This window comes from Rhinatrema bivittatum, chromosome 8 (assembly GCF_901001135.1).
Source record: "Rhinatrema bivittatum chromosome 8, aRhiBiv1.1, whole genome shotgun sequence".
Lineage (NCBI taxonomy): Eukaryota > Metazoa > Chordata > Amphibia > Gymnophiona > Rhinatrematidae > Rhinatrema > Rhinatrema bivittatum.
In genome coordinates, this window is record NC_042622.1 from 247,802,089 (window position 1) to 247,820,700 (window position 18,612).

At 45.4% G+C, this 18,612-nt stretch overlaps 1 protein-coding gene across 2 annotated transcripts in view; it reads right to left on the reverse strand.

Moving 5' to 3' along the window:
* Window positions 1-441: 441 nt before the first annotated feature.
* HSH2D (hematopoietic SH2 domain containing) overlaps window positions 442-18,612 on the reverse strand; it is a 31,811-nt gene continuing 13,640 nt past the window's right edge. For both annotated transcript variants that reach the window (XM_029614497.1, XM_029614498.1), the window contains 3 exons: window positions 14,516-14,681; window positions 4,368-4,724; window positions 442-1,761 (listed from right to left, as the gene is read on the reverse strand). In XM_029614497.1, coding sequence (XP_029470357.1) covers window positions 1,183-1,761; window positions 4,368-4,724; window positions 14,516-14,681 — 1,102 coding nt within the window. In that variant the 3' untranslated portion in view covers window positions 442-1,182. The remainder of the gene's footprint in view (window positions 1,762-4,367; window positions 4,725-14,515; window positions 14,682-18,612) is intronic.

Here is an 18,612-nt window from a genome sequence, read left to right on the forward strand (position 1 = left end):
ATCAGATCTATGGTATACCCATGAAATCTTCAATAGCACCATTGGTGGCCAATTTATATATGGCAACATTTGAGGAAACATATATACATCAGAATGGTGGCAGTAGGTGGCAGGATGGTACAGATGTACACATATACGCCCAATTTTACAACATGCGTGTGCAGGTTATTTACACTTTCGAATAATAGAAGGACTAGGGAGCATTCCATGAAGTTAGCAAGTAGCACATTTAAGACTAATTGGAGAAAATTATTTTTCACTCAACGCACAATAAAGCTCTGGAATTTGTTGCCAGAGGATGTGGTTAGTGCAGTTAGTGTAGCTGGTTTCAAAAAAGGTCTGGATAAGTTCTTGGAGGAGAAGTCCATTAATGGCTATTAATCAAGTTTACTTAGCGAATAGCCACAGCTATTGATTGCATCAGTAGCATGGGATCTTCTTAGTGTTTGGGTAATTGTCAGGTTCTTATGGCCTGGTTTGGCCTCTGTTGGAAACAGGATGCTGGGCTTGATGGACCCTTGGTCTGACCCAGCATGGCAATTTCTTATGTTCTTATGTAAAATTCAAAAGAGAAGATACAGAAAATGGCTCCTTGCAGGCCTTCAATAGAGTGAAGCTTTTTAACTCTAGGTGGTGTGCCAGGCAGGGACATTATGAGTCATAATGTCCAAAATATATGTCCAACAACTCAGACTCATTTTTAATAGTACCTGTGCTTCATTTAGACAGACTTCAGCGACATTACCCCCTTAAAGCTCTCTTTCCCCACATAAAATTTAGTGCAATACAAATATTGTATTTCCCTGTGAGAGTGGTGGTGATGGTAGCAGTGGAAAACTAAAACATTTTCCTTAATTTATTATTTTTTTAATGAACTAATAAACATGCAAACAGAGCTATAATTGAGCAAGTAACCATACCATCTCCTGACTTTCTCAGTGGCCAAGCCACTAATTCAGCACTTCCTCTAAAGTTCCCATGGGGCAGGACTCTGAAATCTTGGCAGGTGCTTGACTGGGGCCCACTCACTCTTCTATTCATTGCCAATTTTATTTTTGCAGCAGGAATGAGGATCAGTTGCCTTGTAACAACTGCTGGTCTTAGTGATACAGCAAGCACAGTCATGGAAACATTTTCAAAATATCCTGCATTCTTATTGAGGTTCTCTCCCCCTCCTGCATACTAAAACCCTGGAGCAAAAGGTGGCGGCCGTTGATACTCCTCCTGGGAATTCGGAGATTTGATTAGTCTTCTTTTGCATGGGGTTGCCTTCTCTGCTCCAGACCTCAACTTGTTAGGAACCAGCAGCACATTGTTCCTGAAAATAGCAGGCAAAGTCCCCAACTCATGTGGCTTCCCTTCTGCATTTGCATTGCCTGATAGACAAGTGGTATCTTCATTTGATAGGTGCCCTGAATGAGTGTTGACCATACAGACAGTGGCCTTTTCCCCACCAGCTCCCATCTCTCTCTTGGACAGCGTCAGTTTTCCATCTGTTATGAAGGGGAGAGCCTTGTTCATCAAAGGGATATATTTCTTCAGTTTCTTCCCCACAGTAGGTGAACTGGAATTACTTACATTATTGCTCTTGGTTTTGACTTGGTTTGTAGAGCTTGGGGTTTCTATAATCTGGGCTTTTCTCGACACAGATGAATCTTCAGGTACTATTTCCAGTTTTGTGTCCAGCAAGTCCAGACAATCCACACTTTTTGATTTCTTCATATTATTCTTCCATGGATACAAGCTGGACATAATAGATGTCTGGAAGATTAAAAAACATAAGTGTTTACACCAAACTGACTGAAATGTGTTTGAGGCTTCTTGAATTTTGCAAGGCATACTGGGCCCCAATAAGATGAAAGATTGTTAACAAAGAAGTGTGTCTCAATTCTGGTTCTTGTGACCTCCCACAAATGGGGCTGGATATTTAGGATGCTTACAATGAATATGATTGAGATGCACTCACGCAATTTTGTCTTCTAAAGCAGTGGTTCTCAACCTTTTTTCAGCAGGGACACACCTGACAGGTGGTTCTCACATGCGTGACACACTGAACATGTGACCGTCACGAGGCTATATGTAAACATGTACTCTGCATCCACAGGAATCCCCTCAACTCCCAGCAATGGGTCAGAACAGAACTAGGTCATTACCCATACAACTCACCATACAAAAAAAAGATGTTCTGGTTCTGGTGACAGTAAAAGCAAAACAAACTCCCTTTACTACTAGGTACAATAGCCTTCCTTATGAAAAATGACAGTAATTTACCACTAATGCATATCCTATTGAGAAAACACAACAAATAAGATTGATACAAATGCCTATATGCTAGTAAAATACCTCACCTCGGTCACACACAAAGCCGACCTTCACCAAGGTCACAAAAACCACAAATACAAAAAGGGGGGTCAGCTGGAACAGTAATACCAATCATCAACTCTGGCCACTGTTCATTTGCTCATCTTTAATATTCTTAGATTGTTTTATGGCTTATGTATGTTTTAATTTTGTAAATCGTTTTGACTACGAGTATGTATAAAAATGGTATATAAATAATTTTAAATAAATAAATTATAAATATGGAGACAGAAACTGGAGTGGAAAACCAAAAAAGCCACTCTGCATGCAGTGCGAACCTGGAGAAATGGAAACAAATATAGCACCTAACATAGTCCCATGATCTGCAATAGTGCACACAAACTAATCTGCACAAAGTTACACCTGCATTATGGCATGCACTCCAACAGTAACAACCCTATCTATGAAAAGGTAACACTATAAATATTAAAGCAGGCCCTAAACACCAATATACTTCCTATTAGGAAAACAGAACAAGCCAAGCTGCTATAGAACCCCTCGCAAAAATAATTGTAAAACTATATTAATAAATGTTTCAAAACAGCTGATGAACAGAATAAGGTCAAACAATTTCAAACTCATAAAAATTATTAAAACAATTGTCCAAATACCAATTAAATATTTCAAAACAGGCAGATTGCCATTTTAATTATTGGGTAATATGTAGTCAATAATGAAAAATAAACTTAAAAAGATACCTTTACTTACAATCTCCAGCAACTCTCCTACTCCTTTCTCTTGCAGGCCAAAAGCACACAACAGAAGCAGCAGCGGCTGCTAAAGCTTTGTCCTCACGATTCTCTTCTTAGGGCCCACAACCAGTCACTCATTCACATACACATACCCCAAATTAGACCTCATGACCAGTCTTGGTCTCTCACGCACACACCAGTCATCTTCCTGACCAGTCTCTCTCTGTCACCCAGAAACATCACCTCCCTGGCCAGTCTCTCTCTCATATATAAGCTCAAAATCACACACACCAGCATGCACCCATTCACACCAGCCCTCACTCAGGCACCCACTCACACCCACCAGCCCTCACCCAGGATCACACACACACACACACACACACACCCACACCCAGGCTCCCATTCTCACATGCATGCACCGGGCCTCACAGCCAAACCTCTTCTTCCTTCGCTGCAGGGATGGGCTCCAGTTCCGCCACTGCTTTACTCCAGCGGGACTTCTTTTTCGCTGCCACGGGAATGGGCTCCCATGGCGGCCTTGCTTGGCCAGGGTCAGGCTTCCTCTTCACCACCACAGGGATGGGATCCCGTGGCAGCCTGGCTTCATCAGGGTCGGGTTTCTTCTTCGCCGCCATGGGGATGAGCTCCCGTGGTGGCTTTGCTTCGACACTGCCACTCCTCCCATCCCCTCCCACCCCTGGCCTATGCTCTCCTCATTCTTCGTGCCTTACTGGTCAATCAGAAGCTTCCTCCCTTCTTCCTACTCCCACTGGCAAATAGAAGGGAGGAGGCTTCCGTTTGGCCTGTGTGAGGGCAGGAAGAATGGAGGAGGCTTGCCATTGGCCCGAAGGGGCAGGGAACAGGGAAGCACAACCGGGGCAGTGGAACACTGGGAGCCGTGACACACCTGCCAGTGCCTGGCGACACACTGGTGTGTTGCGACATACCGGTTGAGAATTGTTATTCTAAAGAGTGGATTCCAGCACAGTCCTCAAAGCTCATCCAATAGGTCTGGTTTTGCAGATGTCCTTAATTCATACATATAAGTTATTTCCATGTATTGGGTCTCCTATGTATATAAACATATTTTAAGCTTAATTACTGAAAACCAGACCTGCTGGGTGGGTTTGGAAGACCAAAGTTAAGAACAGCTGGATTCTATATGCATACATTTTGGTTATTCTATAAACCAGAGCAGTTGGAGGATAATGAGGAAGCAACAACATAAAAGAACCCCTATCCCTGATAAATTGAGAGAGAGTACAAATTTGTAATCAGTTTAACAGCTTTGTTAAATGGTTAAAAGATACTCACTGAATCATTTGAAACACTCATGGCCCTCATTTCTGCTGTAATCAAAGGATACAGCTTGCCTCTTTCTCCAACTTGCAACGGAGAAGGCGCTTTATGCATTTTGCCTGAGAACAGGTCATCTAAATCTTTTCTTGGTAGAGGAACTGGAGGAGTATGAAGTGCTGGCCTCATTCTTGGGCAAGGAACAGGAGGTCTTGCTGTGTTATTTTCTGAAATATCTGGTAATGGTGGAGTAGGCAAAGGCAAACTGCTGGAGCTGGTCACATTCTGAAGTGCAGATGGCCAATCATTAATTCTTTTTAAAGGTATTTTATCACGTGGAAACAAGTTTTCATAGTTTCTAAGTGAGGTATTTTTCTAAAAAGTGAAAAAAAACCAAACAAAACAGTTTGATGGTGCAACAATTCACAGTATGGCAGACTGAAAAATATTGATAGCTCAACAATAGGCTGTCCCAAGAAATATATTCCAGCAATAGGAACGTAAATGAGCCATGGCAAGTATTTCCTCCATGCCTAATCATAGGACTTAACCATGATTTAAAAATGCTTCCGATAATTCATATGCATTTGTGTTAATAAGGATGGTGTAAAACGCTTAATGAAACATTTCAATAAAATACAAATTAAAAAAAAAACAAGTTTGCTTACCGTAAACGTTGTTTCCGTAGATAGCAGGATGAATTAGCCATGCTGTCCTGGGATCTGTCAATCAGGTCCGGGAGGCGGAGCTTGATAAAGCAGAGGTTAGTTTTTTGTTCCCTCTGCGGCTGCGCGTGGGTTCCCGCGCAGGAAGTACAGATTCTCCTCAGTCTGTGATTAAGCAGTAATGGTTGAATGAGCATGGTGATTGCCAGGGAGGAGGGTGGGTCAGCATGGCTAATTCATCCTGCTATCTACGGAAACAACGTTTACGGTAAGCAAACTTGTTTTTTCCCGTCGATAGCAGGATGAATTAGCCATGCTGTCCTGGGAGTCACAAGCTCCCCAGAACGTTCTGTCTATTCTGTTCTTGGAACGTGAACTAGGCTGTGGCAATCACTTGGTCTGAGCTGTCGCGGATTGTAGGATTGTTTGACCTAGCTTTGTATCCGCCGAAGCTTGCTGATCTAAGCAGTAATGTGCTGTGAAAGTGTGCAGGGAAGTCCATGTTGCCGCTTTGCATATATCTATAGGCTGAATATGTCTAAGGTGTGCCCAGGTGGACAGGGCACGAACTTTATGTGCTTTAGGCTTTTGAAGCAGTGGTACGTTTTGTTTGGTATAGCAGAATTGGATGCATTGTACTATCCAGCTTGATATGGTCCGTTTCGTGACCGGTAGACCTGGCCCTTTAGGGTCAAAGGAAAGAAATAGTTGTGATGGACGTGATGAGACAGACATTTTATTTCTGTAATACGCCAGCGCTCTTTTACAATCCAGGGTATGTAATAATGCTTCGCGTTCATTGGCATGTGGCTTTGGAAAAAAGGTTGGTAGGTCAATAGTTTGATTAATATGAAACTGCGAAATGACCTTTGGCAGAAAGGAGGGATGCGTTCTCAGTACTACCTTTTGATGGAAGAATTGTTGGTAAGGTTCATAGTGTACTAATGCTTGTAGCTCACTGACTCTTCTCGTCGAAGTGACTGCGACGAGAAATACCACTTTCCAGGTTAGGTATTTTATATGTGCCGATTCCATGGGTTCGAAGGGGGAACACATCAATTGTTCTAAGACTATATTGATGTTCCACGGAACTGCTGGTTTCTTGGAAGGTGGTCTAATGTGTAGTATGCCCTTGAGGAATCGAGCGAGAAGGGGATGTGCTGATATTGTGACATTATTAAATGGCCTATGGTAGGCCGCAATAGCGCTCAAATGGACACAAATAGATGCTGTGGCTAAGCCCTCTTCGTAAAGGGTATGCAGGTAGTCTAGTAATTGTTGTGGTGTGCAATCCACCGGAAATATGTGGTTTAACGTACACCAGGTGGTATATCTTTTCCATTTGTAACTGTAATTCAGTCTAGTGGAGGGTTTTCTGGACTCTAAAAGTATGAGTTGTGCTCTATGGGACACCTTTTGTTGCGTTAGTAGCCACCTGTCAGTCTCCAGGCTGTCAAGTGCAGGGAGGAGTGTAGCGGATGGAGCAGGGTCCCCTGATCCTGAAGCAGAAGGTCCGAACAATTCGGAAGCCGGATCGGTTCGTCCCTGGAAAGGCGAAGGAGGTAACTGTACCATGGTTGGCGAGGCCAAGCAGGGGCGATGAGTATCATTTGCGCTCTGTCCGCTATGCACTTTTGCATAGTTCTGGTGATGAGGGGAATGGGTGGGAAGGCATAGAGTAGGCCTGTTGACCACGGAATCAGAAACGCATCTTGAGCTATTCTGAGTGTGCTTGGATGGATGGAACAAAACCTGGGAAGTTGTGTGTTGTGTTCTGTAGCAAAGAGGTCTATTGTCGGAGTTTCCCATTTGTTGAATATTTGGAGCGCCACTTCCGCGTTGAGGGTCCACTCGTGGGGATGAAAGATGCGACTTAACCTGTCTGCTCTTGTATTTGCTATGCCGGGTAGATAAGTTGCTTGAAGATGTATGCTCTGCTGGTGTGCTAGGTGGAAAATTTTTAATGTTTCCTTGCAGAGGGTCCAGGAGCATGAGCCCCCCTGTTTGTTGATGTAGAACATTGCCACTTGATTGTCCGTATATACCATGATTCTGCGGCCTCGCAAGAATGTCTGGAATGCTTGCAAAGCAAGGCGAATGGCTCGAAGTTCCAGCAGGTTGATCTGTAGCGTTTGCTCTGCTAACGTCCACAGACCCTGTGTCTCGTATACCTCTAGATGCGCTCCCCAGCCCTTCCTGGAAGCGTCTGTCGTTAGGACTGCGTTGTGAATGGGCGGACAGAATAGTGCTCCTTTCACTAGAATGGACGGAAGGAGCCACCAAGAGATGTCTCTCTTCATTTCCCTGGTAAGGGTGATTGGTTGCGAGAGAGGTTGCGAGTGTTGTTTCCACTGTCGTTTGAGTCCCCACTGTAACCTTCTCATGTGTAATTTGGTATTTGGGACTAGGAAAAATAGTAGAGAAATAGTAGATGCCCTGCAAGTAGCTTTGTTCAAACAAATGGTAATGGAACCCACGAGAGAAGGAGCTATACTCGACTTAGTGCTCACTAATGGAGATAATGTCTCAGACGTCCAGGTGGGTGCCCACCTCAGCACCAGTGATCATCAAACGGTATGGTTTAATATCACAAAAAGGACACGGAAAAGAAGCACAAAAACCCAAGTTTTGATGTTCAAAAACACAGACTTTGATGAAATGGGGAAGTACCTGGAGGAAGAACTAAAAGGCTGGGAAAACGAGAGAGATGTGGATCAACAGTGAACCAATCTAAAAGGAGCAATCACCAAGGCAACTAATCTATATGTTAGAAAAGTAAAGAAAAGCAAAAGAAAAATGAAACCTATCTGGTTCTCAAAGGAGGTGGCTGACAAAATAAAGGCTAAAAGAACAGCGTTCAAGAAATATAAAAGATCCCAAAAGGAGGAACACAAAGAAGAATATCTGGTAGAACTGAGGGAGACGAAGAAATTAATCAAGATGGCAAAAAGTCAAGCGGAAGAGAGGATTGCCAAAGAGGTAAAGAGTGGTAACAAAACATTTTTCAGATATATCAGTGAAAAGAGAAAAGTTCAAAGTGGTATAGTGAAATTGAAAGGTGGAAAGGATCAATGTGTGGAGAGAGACGAAGAAATGGCAGAATTATTAAATGAATACTTCAGTTCTGTGTTCACTAAAGAGGACCCTGGAGAAGGACCGACACTAGTTAACAAGAAACTGGAGGGGAATGGAGTAGATGTAACTCCATTTACAGTAGAAAATGTATGGGAAGAGCTGGTGAAACTGAAAGTGGACAAAGCCATGGGGCCTGATGAAGTTCATCCCAGAATACTGAGGGAGCTCAGAGATGTGCTGGCAGGTCCGCTGTGTGACCTATTCAATAGATCCCTAGAAACGGGAGTGGTGCCGAATGATTGGAGGAGAGCGGTGGTGGTCCCGCTTCACAAGAGTGGGAACAGAGAAGAGGCTGGTAACTACAGACCGGTTAGCCTCACTTCGGTGGTGGGAAAAGTAATGGAGTCACTGTTGAAAGAGAGAATAGTGAACTATCTACAGTCGGGAGAATTGCTGGACCAGAGGCAGCATGGATTCACCATTGGAAGATCCTGTCAGACAAATCTGATTGACTTTTTTGACTGGGTAACCAAGGAATTGGATCGAGGAAGAGCACTCAATGTCATCTACTTGGATTTCAGCAAAGCTTTTGACACTGTCCCGCACAGGAGACTGGTGAATAAAATGAGAAGCTTAGGAGTGAGTGCCGAGGTGGTGGCCTGGATTGCAAACTGGTTGACGGACAGAAGACAATGTGTGATGGTAAATGGAACTCTCTCTGAAGAGAGAGCGGTTTTAAGCGGTGTACCGCAGGGATCGGTGTTGGGACCGGTCCTTTTCAATATCTTTGTGAGCGACATTGCGGAAGGGATAGAAGGCAAGGTATGTCTTTTTGCGGATGACACTAAGATCTGCAACAGAGTGGACACGCCAGAAGGAGTGGAGAGAATGAGACGGGATTTAAGGAAGATGGAAGAGTGGTCGAAGACATGGCAGCTGACATTCAATGCCAAGAAGTGCAAAGTCATGCATATGGGGAGTGGAAATCCGAATGAACTGTATTCGATGGGGGAGAAAGGCTGATGTGCACGGAGCAGGAGAGAGACCTTGGGGTGATGGTGTCTAATGATCTGAAGTCGGCGAAACAATGTGACAAGGCGATAGCTAAAGCCAGAAGAATGCTGGGCTGCATATAGAGAGGAATATCGAGTAAGAAAAGGGAATTGATTATCCCCTTGTACAGGTCCTTGGTGAGACCTCACCTGGAGTATTGTGTTCAGTTCTGGAGACCATATCTCCGAAGAGACAGAGACAAGATGGAGGCGGTCCAGAGAAGGGTGACCAAAAAGGTGGAAGGTCTTCATCAAATGACTTATGAGGAGAGATTGAAGAATCTAAATATGTACACCCTGGAGGAAAGGAGGAGCAGAGGTGATATGATACAGACTTTCAGATACTTGAAAGGTTTTAATGATCCAAAGACAACGACAAACCTTTTCCATAGGAAAAAAATCAGCAGAACCAGGGGTCACGATTTGAAGCTCCAGGGAGGAAGATTCAGAACCAATGTCAGGAAGTATTTCTTCACGGAGAGGATGGTGGATGCCTGGAATGCCCTTCCGAAGGAAGTGGTGAAGACCAGAACTGTGAAGGACTTCAAAGGGGCGTGGGATAAACACTGTGGATCCATAAAATCAAGAGGCCGTCAATAAAGAGTGGGTGGCTCGCCAGAATGACGGCTACTGCCTGGAGATAATACCCTTATTCAATAAACATACACATGGTTACTGTGACTCCAACATCGCTCTAAGCTACAACAGCAAGAGGAAATGTGGAAAAAAGGATTCGCACTCACAAAGTGGGGAGTAGCTGGCTTGTTACGGCGGTTACTACCCCAAACCAAATAAGCCTGATACTTCACTTTCAATGCATATCCAGCATAGCTCTCTGCTTCAACGGCAGGGGAGAAGAAAAACTGATACTTCACGCATATCCAGCATAGCTCTCTGCTTCAACAACAGGGGAGAAGAAAAACTGATACTTCACGCATATCCAGCATAGCTCTCTGCTTCAACGGCAGGGGAGAAGAAAAACTGATACTTCACGCATATCCAGCATAGCTCCCTGCTTCAACAGCAGGGGAGAAGAAAAACTGATACTTCACGCATATCCAGCATAGCTCTCTGCTTCAATGGCAGGGGAGAAGAAAAACTGATACTACACGCATATCCAGCATAGCTCCCTGCTTCAACGGCAGGGGAGAAGAAAAATAACCAATAAGGGCTGAATAACACAGTCTGGGTAAAACAAATAAGCATGGGTGTAGCTTGCTTATTGCGGCGGTTACTTCCCCTACTACCCATAACTAATCAAGCTTGATATTTCACTTGGTTGCAGCTCCATCACTGCTCTCTACATTAATGGTGGGGGTGGAAGGGAAATAGAACCAAAGAGCTAAGAGAAACAGATAAGTATGAGAAAAAAATGTGAAGCTTGCTGGGCAGACTGGATGGGCCGTTTGGTCTTCTTCTGCCGTCATTTCTATGTTTCTATGGCCTAGGACTACTAGCACTTGACGTGCCGAAGTTGATTGCTTTGTCTGTAAACTCTGTAAGAGTTGTCGTAACTGAAGTTGTCTGTCCTGCGGCAGATATGCCCTGGCTTGCGTGGTGTCCAGATACGCTCCTATAAATTGAAGTTGCTGCGTCGGTTGAAGTTGAGATTTTTGGAAGTTGACTACTAACCCTAATTGTTGCAAACATTGTAGGATCCGCTGTAGGTGGGATTCGAGCAGCTCCCGGGTCGGAGCCACTACTAACCAATCGTCCAAGTACGGGAAGATTGTCATCCCTTGTTGCCTGAGATGAGCCACCACCATCACCATGCACTTGGTGAACACTCTGGGTGCAGTTGACAACCCAAAGGGGAGTACCCTGTACTGGTAATGTCTGTGTTTGTAGAGAAAACATAGGTAACGCCAAGAGGAGGGGTGAATTGGAATGTGAGTATATGCATCCTTCAGATCGATGGAACACATCCAGTCGTTGGGCTGTAAGAGCAGTAGGATTGACTTCAGGGATACCATCTTGAATTTTTCCTTTACCAGAAATTTGTTGAGTTCTCGTAGATCCAAGATGGGTCGCAGGCCCCCCGACCTTTTGGGAATCAGGAAATAGGGGGAATAGAATCCTTGATTGTGGTGGATCTTGGAGAGAAGCGCAATGGCCCTTGCTTGACAAAGATGGGCTATCTCCTGTTGGAGCTGTGGGTGAGTTCGCGTATTCCCTGAAGAGGCGCACTGGGGCAGGACTGGCTTTGTTTGGAAGTGTAAACGATATCCCTGGCTTACAATGTCTAAAACCCATTGATCTGATGTTATGTGTTCCCACACGTGCAGACAAGACTGGATCCTTCCTGGCGGTGGTAATGGTTGTGGTGGTGGCTTTAGATTCAAAAAGACTGAGCCGGCTTGGCTGCCACAGGTTGTTGTTGGTTCTGCTGGCGCTGTGCACGTGGTTTGCCTCTACGTGGGAGTTGTGACGGCTGTTGATGGCTTTGTTGCCTTTGGCAGTTTGGATAGGTTTAAGGGCGATAACCTTGGTATGATCTGTATGATCGACGTCCATATGAAGACCTCAGAGGGTACTGGTAGAAGCGCTTGGAGGGCTGGTAAGTCAGATGGGACTGTAACGACTGCACTGCCAATGCTTCGTCCTTCAGCTTACCCACCGTTTCCTGTAGCTTTGTGCCGAATAGATGTTCTCCTGTGCATGGAAGATTGGCTAGCTTTTCATGGACGTCCTCCCTGATAGAGCTGGAGCGGAGCCACGCCGTCCTGCGCGCCGCTATTGCGGTCGCCGAAGCCCTCGATGAAGTTTCCATGCCTTCATATACTGATCAGAGGAGATGCCGAGAGCATTCCTCCATATCGTGTAGTGTCTGAGGCATTTGTTCCCCCGTTGTGGAAAGTAAGCCCTTTGTGGCTTGTATGCACTCGTACATGTACTGTACCATATAAAATTGGTGGTTCATGATACGTGTGGTAAGCATCGCGTTTTGATAGATTTTCCTACCCATCTCATCCAGGTATTTATGATCCTGATTGGGAGGATAGGTGGCATGAAGTTTCGACTTCCTAAATCTTTGCATTGCGGATTCCACTATTACGGATTCGTGTTGTAGTTGTGGGAGTGCATAAGGGGTTTCCTTCCTGATGCGGAACTTGATATCAGATTTTCTGGAAACTGCTTGTATCGATTGGGGAGTCTCCCAAGACTTAAGGAGAAGTCGATGTAGGAGATCATGCGGAGGAAGCGTGGTAGGTTCCCCCGGCATATCGAATATTTTCAACAAACCCAGGGTCTCCGCTCTGGGGTCAGGCTCCTTTTGAATCTGCAATTGGAGTATGTTACCCATCTTCTCTAAAAAGCGAGGATATGACAGGTCCTCCGGTGGAGAATACGGTTCCTGTTGGCCCTCTGGTACGTCGGAGGGAAATCCTGTCGACGAGTTGGGGGACTCGGAAAGGGAGTCATAGGGTTCTGGCGAGTAGGAGCGCGTCGGGGAGGGCCGCGGGGTTATCTCTTTAGGAGAGGCTGGTGTGTCTCCCATCTCGGCTCTTGGAGGTGTAGACGTCGGCTCTATCCCGGAATCAGAGGGCGCTTTACCCAAAGCAAAGGATGCTTCCAATGTGCTATAAAAGCCAGCTAAAGATTGTGATAATTGCCAAAAGGCATCCTTGGAAGCTTGTGGCAAAGCTGGCTTCAGTTGGTTCTCAGCAGGTCTAGCTGGATCTCTCGGTACGGCCGAGGTCTTGGCTGGTGAAGATGCCTGAGAGGACATCAGGTAAATAGGAGATTGTGTGTCCCGTGAATGGGATACCCAAGATGATCTGGAGGTGGATGGGCTAAGTTCCGCCCCGTCGCGTCGTCTGTGATGAGATCTCCGTGTATGTACAGAGTGTCTTGTCTTTGGGTCAGACAGTTTATGTGACTCCCGTAACTCTTGATGAGAGGAAGCCGACCGTCGATCCTTAGAGCCTCCTGACGAAGACTTTCGTCTACGTTTACGTGACTGTTCACTGTGGTGTGTTTTGCCTGATAATGAGTATAACTCCGGCTTACTTCCCGTGTGCTCCTTGATGAAAGCCCCTTCCGGGCGTGGTGGTTTTGTCAGTGATTGTAATTTATGTCTGGAGGATGGTTCCAATGACTTCGTGTTTGGATGCACCGTGGAACGTTCCAATGGCTCTGGCGCGGGTGTCACCTTCGGCGGTTTCCGTGTTTTTTCTAAACCCGATGGCTCCTGCACCGTCCTCGGCGCCGATGGCCCCGGCGCCGTCCTCTGTGCTGATGGCTCCGGCGCCGTCCTCGCGCCGATGGCTCTGGTGTTCCTTCCGGCGCCGAAGGCTCCGGCGCCGTTATCAAGACCTTCAGATCCGGCACCTCGTGGCATGCTGATTCCTGTGCCGCATGGCGTGATGGCTCTGGCTCCGCATGGCTCTCTGGTGTCGTATGGCGTGAAGACTTTGGCGCCGCTTGGCGCGATGGGCGTGGCGCTGTACCCTGGCGCAGTGGTTCCCGCGCTCTATGTGTCCGCGCCGATGGCACCGGCACCGTTATCTGTGCCAATTCGTGCCCTGAGATTTCTGGCACCATTTTGTGTCTCTTTGTCGGCGCTCGTTCTTTACGTTGTTGGTGTGGCGATAGGCCACACTGTGACTCTCGGCTAGAATTAGATCGACTGGACGCCCCACTCCGGTCGGGAATTACAGAGCCCTGCTTCCCTTGTACCTGTTGTTCTTTGGGGCGTGAGGGGACCGACGACACCGCCCTTGGAGCTGAATATTTCAATTTCTTCACCGGTCCCGGTGAAGAGTGAACGTCCGAGGATTCCGAGGTGCTCAAAAGCTCCTGAAGCCGGTAGGCCCTTTGGCGTTTGGCCCTCGGCGACATTTTGGCACAGAACTCACAATTTGGGACATCGTGGCTACCGCCTAGGCAGCGGTAACATCGGTCATGGCCGTCCGTGACCGACATCACCTTACCACAGCGGCAGCGTTTGAAACCCGATTTTGACATTGAGGAGAAGTCAGCTCCGCGTGCGATCCCACGCACGGAAAGAACAGACTGAGGAGAATCTGTACTTCCTGCGCGGGAACCCACGCGCAGCCGCAGAGGGAACATAAAACTAACCTCTGCTTTATCAAGCTCCGCCTCCCGGACCCGATTGACAGATCCCAGGACAGCATGGCTAATTCATCCCTGCTATCGACGGGAAAAAAATGCTTCCAATAGGTGTTGGCGAAGATTGATGAATAGCACCATTGTCAGACAAGTCTCCAAGGCACAAGATCACAAGATTGTTGCTGCTGTCCAATATTACATCTGGATTCTGCATGAATAAAAAAAGCCAACTCCATTTACCTACCCCAGCCTTATCGCTAAGATCAGCAATGGGAACGATACTTATTCTCCCTGGTCTTACCTGTTGACAGGGCTGAATTAACAGTTCATTGTAGGTCTGAATTGGGTTCAGTGCATGGAAGTTTAACAAGTCTTCCAGCGTCTTGTGCTTTCTCTTATCTCCAAGAATAAGAAACTGGCCATCATCCAACATGTTAATCATAAAGTGTCTACACTGATTGCCGGCTCTAGGAGAAGAGAGAACAAAGAAAACATCTTCCTTAAAAGGTGATAAGAACCTCTGTTTTACCTTTCAATGTTCTATTTCTGAATGTCAGTGGTGAACCACCTCTTGCATACAGCATTAGATGTCAAAATGTAACCCCGTGAATCTCTGTCATTGGATAAAAGGCAATGTACATAGAACATGCTTATGACTGATATTTCATTTTAGGATCCTCTTCTGCCTTTTCCCCCAAAAATGGGACCCAGATCCATTTACAATTTTATAAAATTACAAAACATACATAATAAAATACAACAAACAGTTAGCCCCTCCCTCTCCCCAAAAAAGGTTCCACCTATCATTTATTATTGACTCTTAATTCTACACATCCAAGTGGACTAACACAGTAACCACAATCCTTTGCTTAACAATCATTAAAAAAAAGTTCCTAATACAGTCTGCTCTCCCTTCACCTTCACTAGATGTTGGGTAAGATTGCATAAAAACTAATACATATTGCATATAAATAAACACACCCCTTTCCCCAAATCCTCACATTAATACAAATATACCCCCTATGCTACCCCTAAAAATTCAAGACGTTAATCCTGGTTCCTCATGGTCACTCCCTTTGGGAGCTCCCCGCCCCCTCAGCTAGCCTCCTCTTGATAAGCTGACAACAGTGGAGGGGTGGGCCAGGGCTCAGCCAATGATGGGCCAGGTTAGTGTCCAGCAGGCCAGGCAGCTATGGCACAATGGAGGAAGAGAATGAAAAATCCCCTCCCCCAGAGAACTAAGAATATAAGATATGCCATGCTGGGTCAGACCAAAGGTCCATCAAGCCCAGTATCCTGTGTCCAACAGTGGCCAATCTACTCTTCTCTTCCTCGCACAATGGTTGGAAAAGGGTTGATAGTTCAGGTAAAATAGACATGGTAGGGACAGGCCAAGCAACTGGGGTTTGGTTGAATATAAGAATTTATATAGTCATAAGAACATAAGAAATTGCCATGCTGGGTCAGATCAAGGGTCCATCAAGCCCAGCATCCTGTTTCCAACAGAGGCCAAACCAGGCCACAAGAACCTGGCAATTACCCAAACACTAAAAAGATCCCATGCTACTGATAGGGAATAGCCACTGCTATTGATTGTAAGTAAACTTGATTAATAACCATTAATGGACTTCTCCTCCAAGAACTTATCCAAACCTTTTTTGAACCCAGCTACACTAACTGCACTAATCACATCCTCTGGCAACAAATTGCAGAGCTTTATTGTGCGTTGAGTGAAAAAGAATTTTCTCCAATTAGTCTTAAATGTGCTACTTGCTAACTTCATGTAATGCCCCCTAGTCCTTCTATTATTCGAAAGTGTAAATAACCGAGTCACATCTACTCGTTCAAGACCTCTCATGATCTTAAAGACCTCTATCATATCCCCCCTCAGCCGTCTCTTCTCCAAGCTGAATAGCCCTAACCTCTTCAGCCTTTCCTCATAGGGGAGCTGTTACATCCCTCCTTTATTATTTTGGTTGCCCTTCTCTGTACCTTCTCCATTGCAACTATATCTTTGAGATGCGGTGACCAGAATTGTACACAGTATTCAAGGTGTGGTCTCACATTGGAGCGACATAGAGGCATTATGACATTTTACGTTCTATTAACCATTCCCTTCCTAATAATTCCTAACATTCTGTTTGCTTTTTTGACTGCCTCAGCACACTGAGCTGACAATTTTAAAGTATTATCTACTATGATGCCTAGATCTTTTTCCTGGGTGGTAGCTCCTAATATGGAAGCTAATATCTTGTAACTACAGCAAGGGTTATTTTTCCCTATATGCAACACCTTGCACTTGTCCACATTAAATTTCATCTGCCATTTGGATGCCCAATCTTCCAGTCTTGCAAGGTCCTCCTGTAATGTATCACAGTCTGCTTGTGATTTAACTACTCTGAATAATTTTGTATCATCCGCAAATTTGATAACCTCACTCATCGTATTCCTTTCCAGATCATTTATATATATATTGAAAAGCACCAGTCCAAGTACAGATCCCTGAGGCACTCCACTGTTTACTCTTTTCCACTGAGAAAATTGACCATTTAATCCTACTCTCTGTTTCCTGTCTTTTAACCAGTTTGTAATCCACGAAAAGACATCGCCTCCTATCCCATGACTTTTCAGTTTTCGTAGAAGCCTCTCATGAGGGACTTTGTCAAACGCCTTCTGAAAAGCCAAATTCACCTTTATCCATAATTTTATTAACCCCTTCAAAAAAATGAAGCAGATTTGTTAGGCAAGACTTCCCTTGGGTAAATCCATGTTGACTGCATATCTTTCTATATGCTCTACGATTTTGATCTTGAGAATAGTTTCCACTATTTTTCCCAGCACTGAAGGCAGGCTCACTGGTCTATAGTTACCCTGATCACCCCTACCAAAAAAGGGAAGCATTTCAACTGGGCAGACTGGATGGACCAAGCTGGTCTTTTTCTGCTCTCATTTCCTACATTTACTGTGTCACAGTATTTTGTGCCCCTAGGGGTTACTATTATAACTTAGTTTAAAGTCTACTGGTATAGCATATAGTGTTGCGTCCGGTCAACGGCTTCGCCCCGTTTGCCTCACCTTATTCATGGCTCCTCCTGCTTATCTGGGCAAGATGGCTACCGCCGCATCTACAAGCCGACCTCTCTGGCGTTCCCGGAACGGCTATGGTGCAGCCTCCCGCCATTGCTCCTCCCCAGGTACCTACTAGGGTGCGTGCGCGCAACCCAAGTCTTTGTACCACCCTTGGTGTGAACCTAGAGGGCGTTCTCTCATGCTGACGTCACGCCATCCGGATATATTACCTTCACTCATTTGCTAGCTCCCCGAGTTAGCAAGGACTCAAATCCGTTCTTGTCTACGCTACTCTGCCACCTTCGGGGGTATATGCTAGCCTGGGTACCCGCTCCTCGGGGGGCCCTCTGCTTTATTTCAGGTGCCTTACAGGGAACAGGTGCTCGCTCCTTGAGGGCCTGCTCTCCCTGCCTCGGTGCCTGTACCTTCTACAACAGACCTGGTGGAATCGCATTTCAACAGCAACCACCTAGTGAGTACTCCAACTCTCAGTCTATCTCATCCACAGTATCTCCTCTCGCTGGGAGACCTGCTGCGGAGCCTCCCGACGTCATCAAGGAGAGAAGGGCTCCCTCTGCCGAGGTCCCTGAGACTGCCTCACTACTGCCACCTTTGGTGGTTCTCTTCAAGCTGTTTAATAAAAGAACTCTTGTGTTTGTGTAGTATGAGTCTAGCCCAGTGCTGTGGCTCCTCACGGGGCTCTTCCCCGTGGGCGTGGTCACCTCCATAGCACCCAAGGATCCACAAACACACATAATTACAACACATAGAAACGAAGGGTCCAATCCCATGTCCATGAGTCAGTGTGTCACATAACATCCCTGAAACATTACTAATGTAGATATCAGACAGAAGTGACAGTGCCAGAAATGACACTGGAGTAATTTTAATAGGTTTTATTTTCACTAACAACAAGCTTGGCCATAAATATTTTTTATTTTAAAAAAAGAATGTAAGGCAATATGGTTTTCTTCTGTGTGCCATGACAATGTGGACTTTTTGGAGAGTGAATTGGTTATCAGGCAGATTTCATTAACAGAATCCTTTCAGAACTCTGCTGACCAATCAAAAGCAAGCTTTCAACTGCAAATTATAATTTAAAAATAAAGATTTTATTTTTATAGCAATGCCAATAAGTCTTACTGCTGAACCAAGGCCCATTAAGGAGAGGATCCATCTCAAATAAAATCAGTCCTTTACCATCTTATGAAAGAAGCCATTTTCCTCCTCCATGGCTGCTCCTCAACTTCCTGTATAGTTTGTCTATTACTTCCTGTCTTCTTGACTAATACATTTGAGCAAAAGCAGTGAAACAGATGGCAATCATCA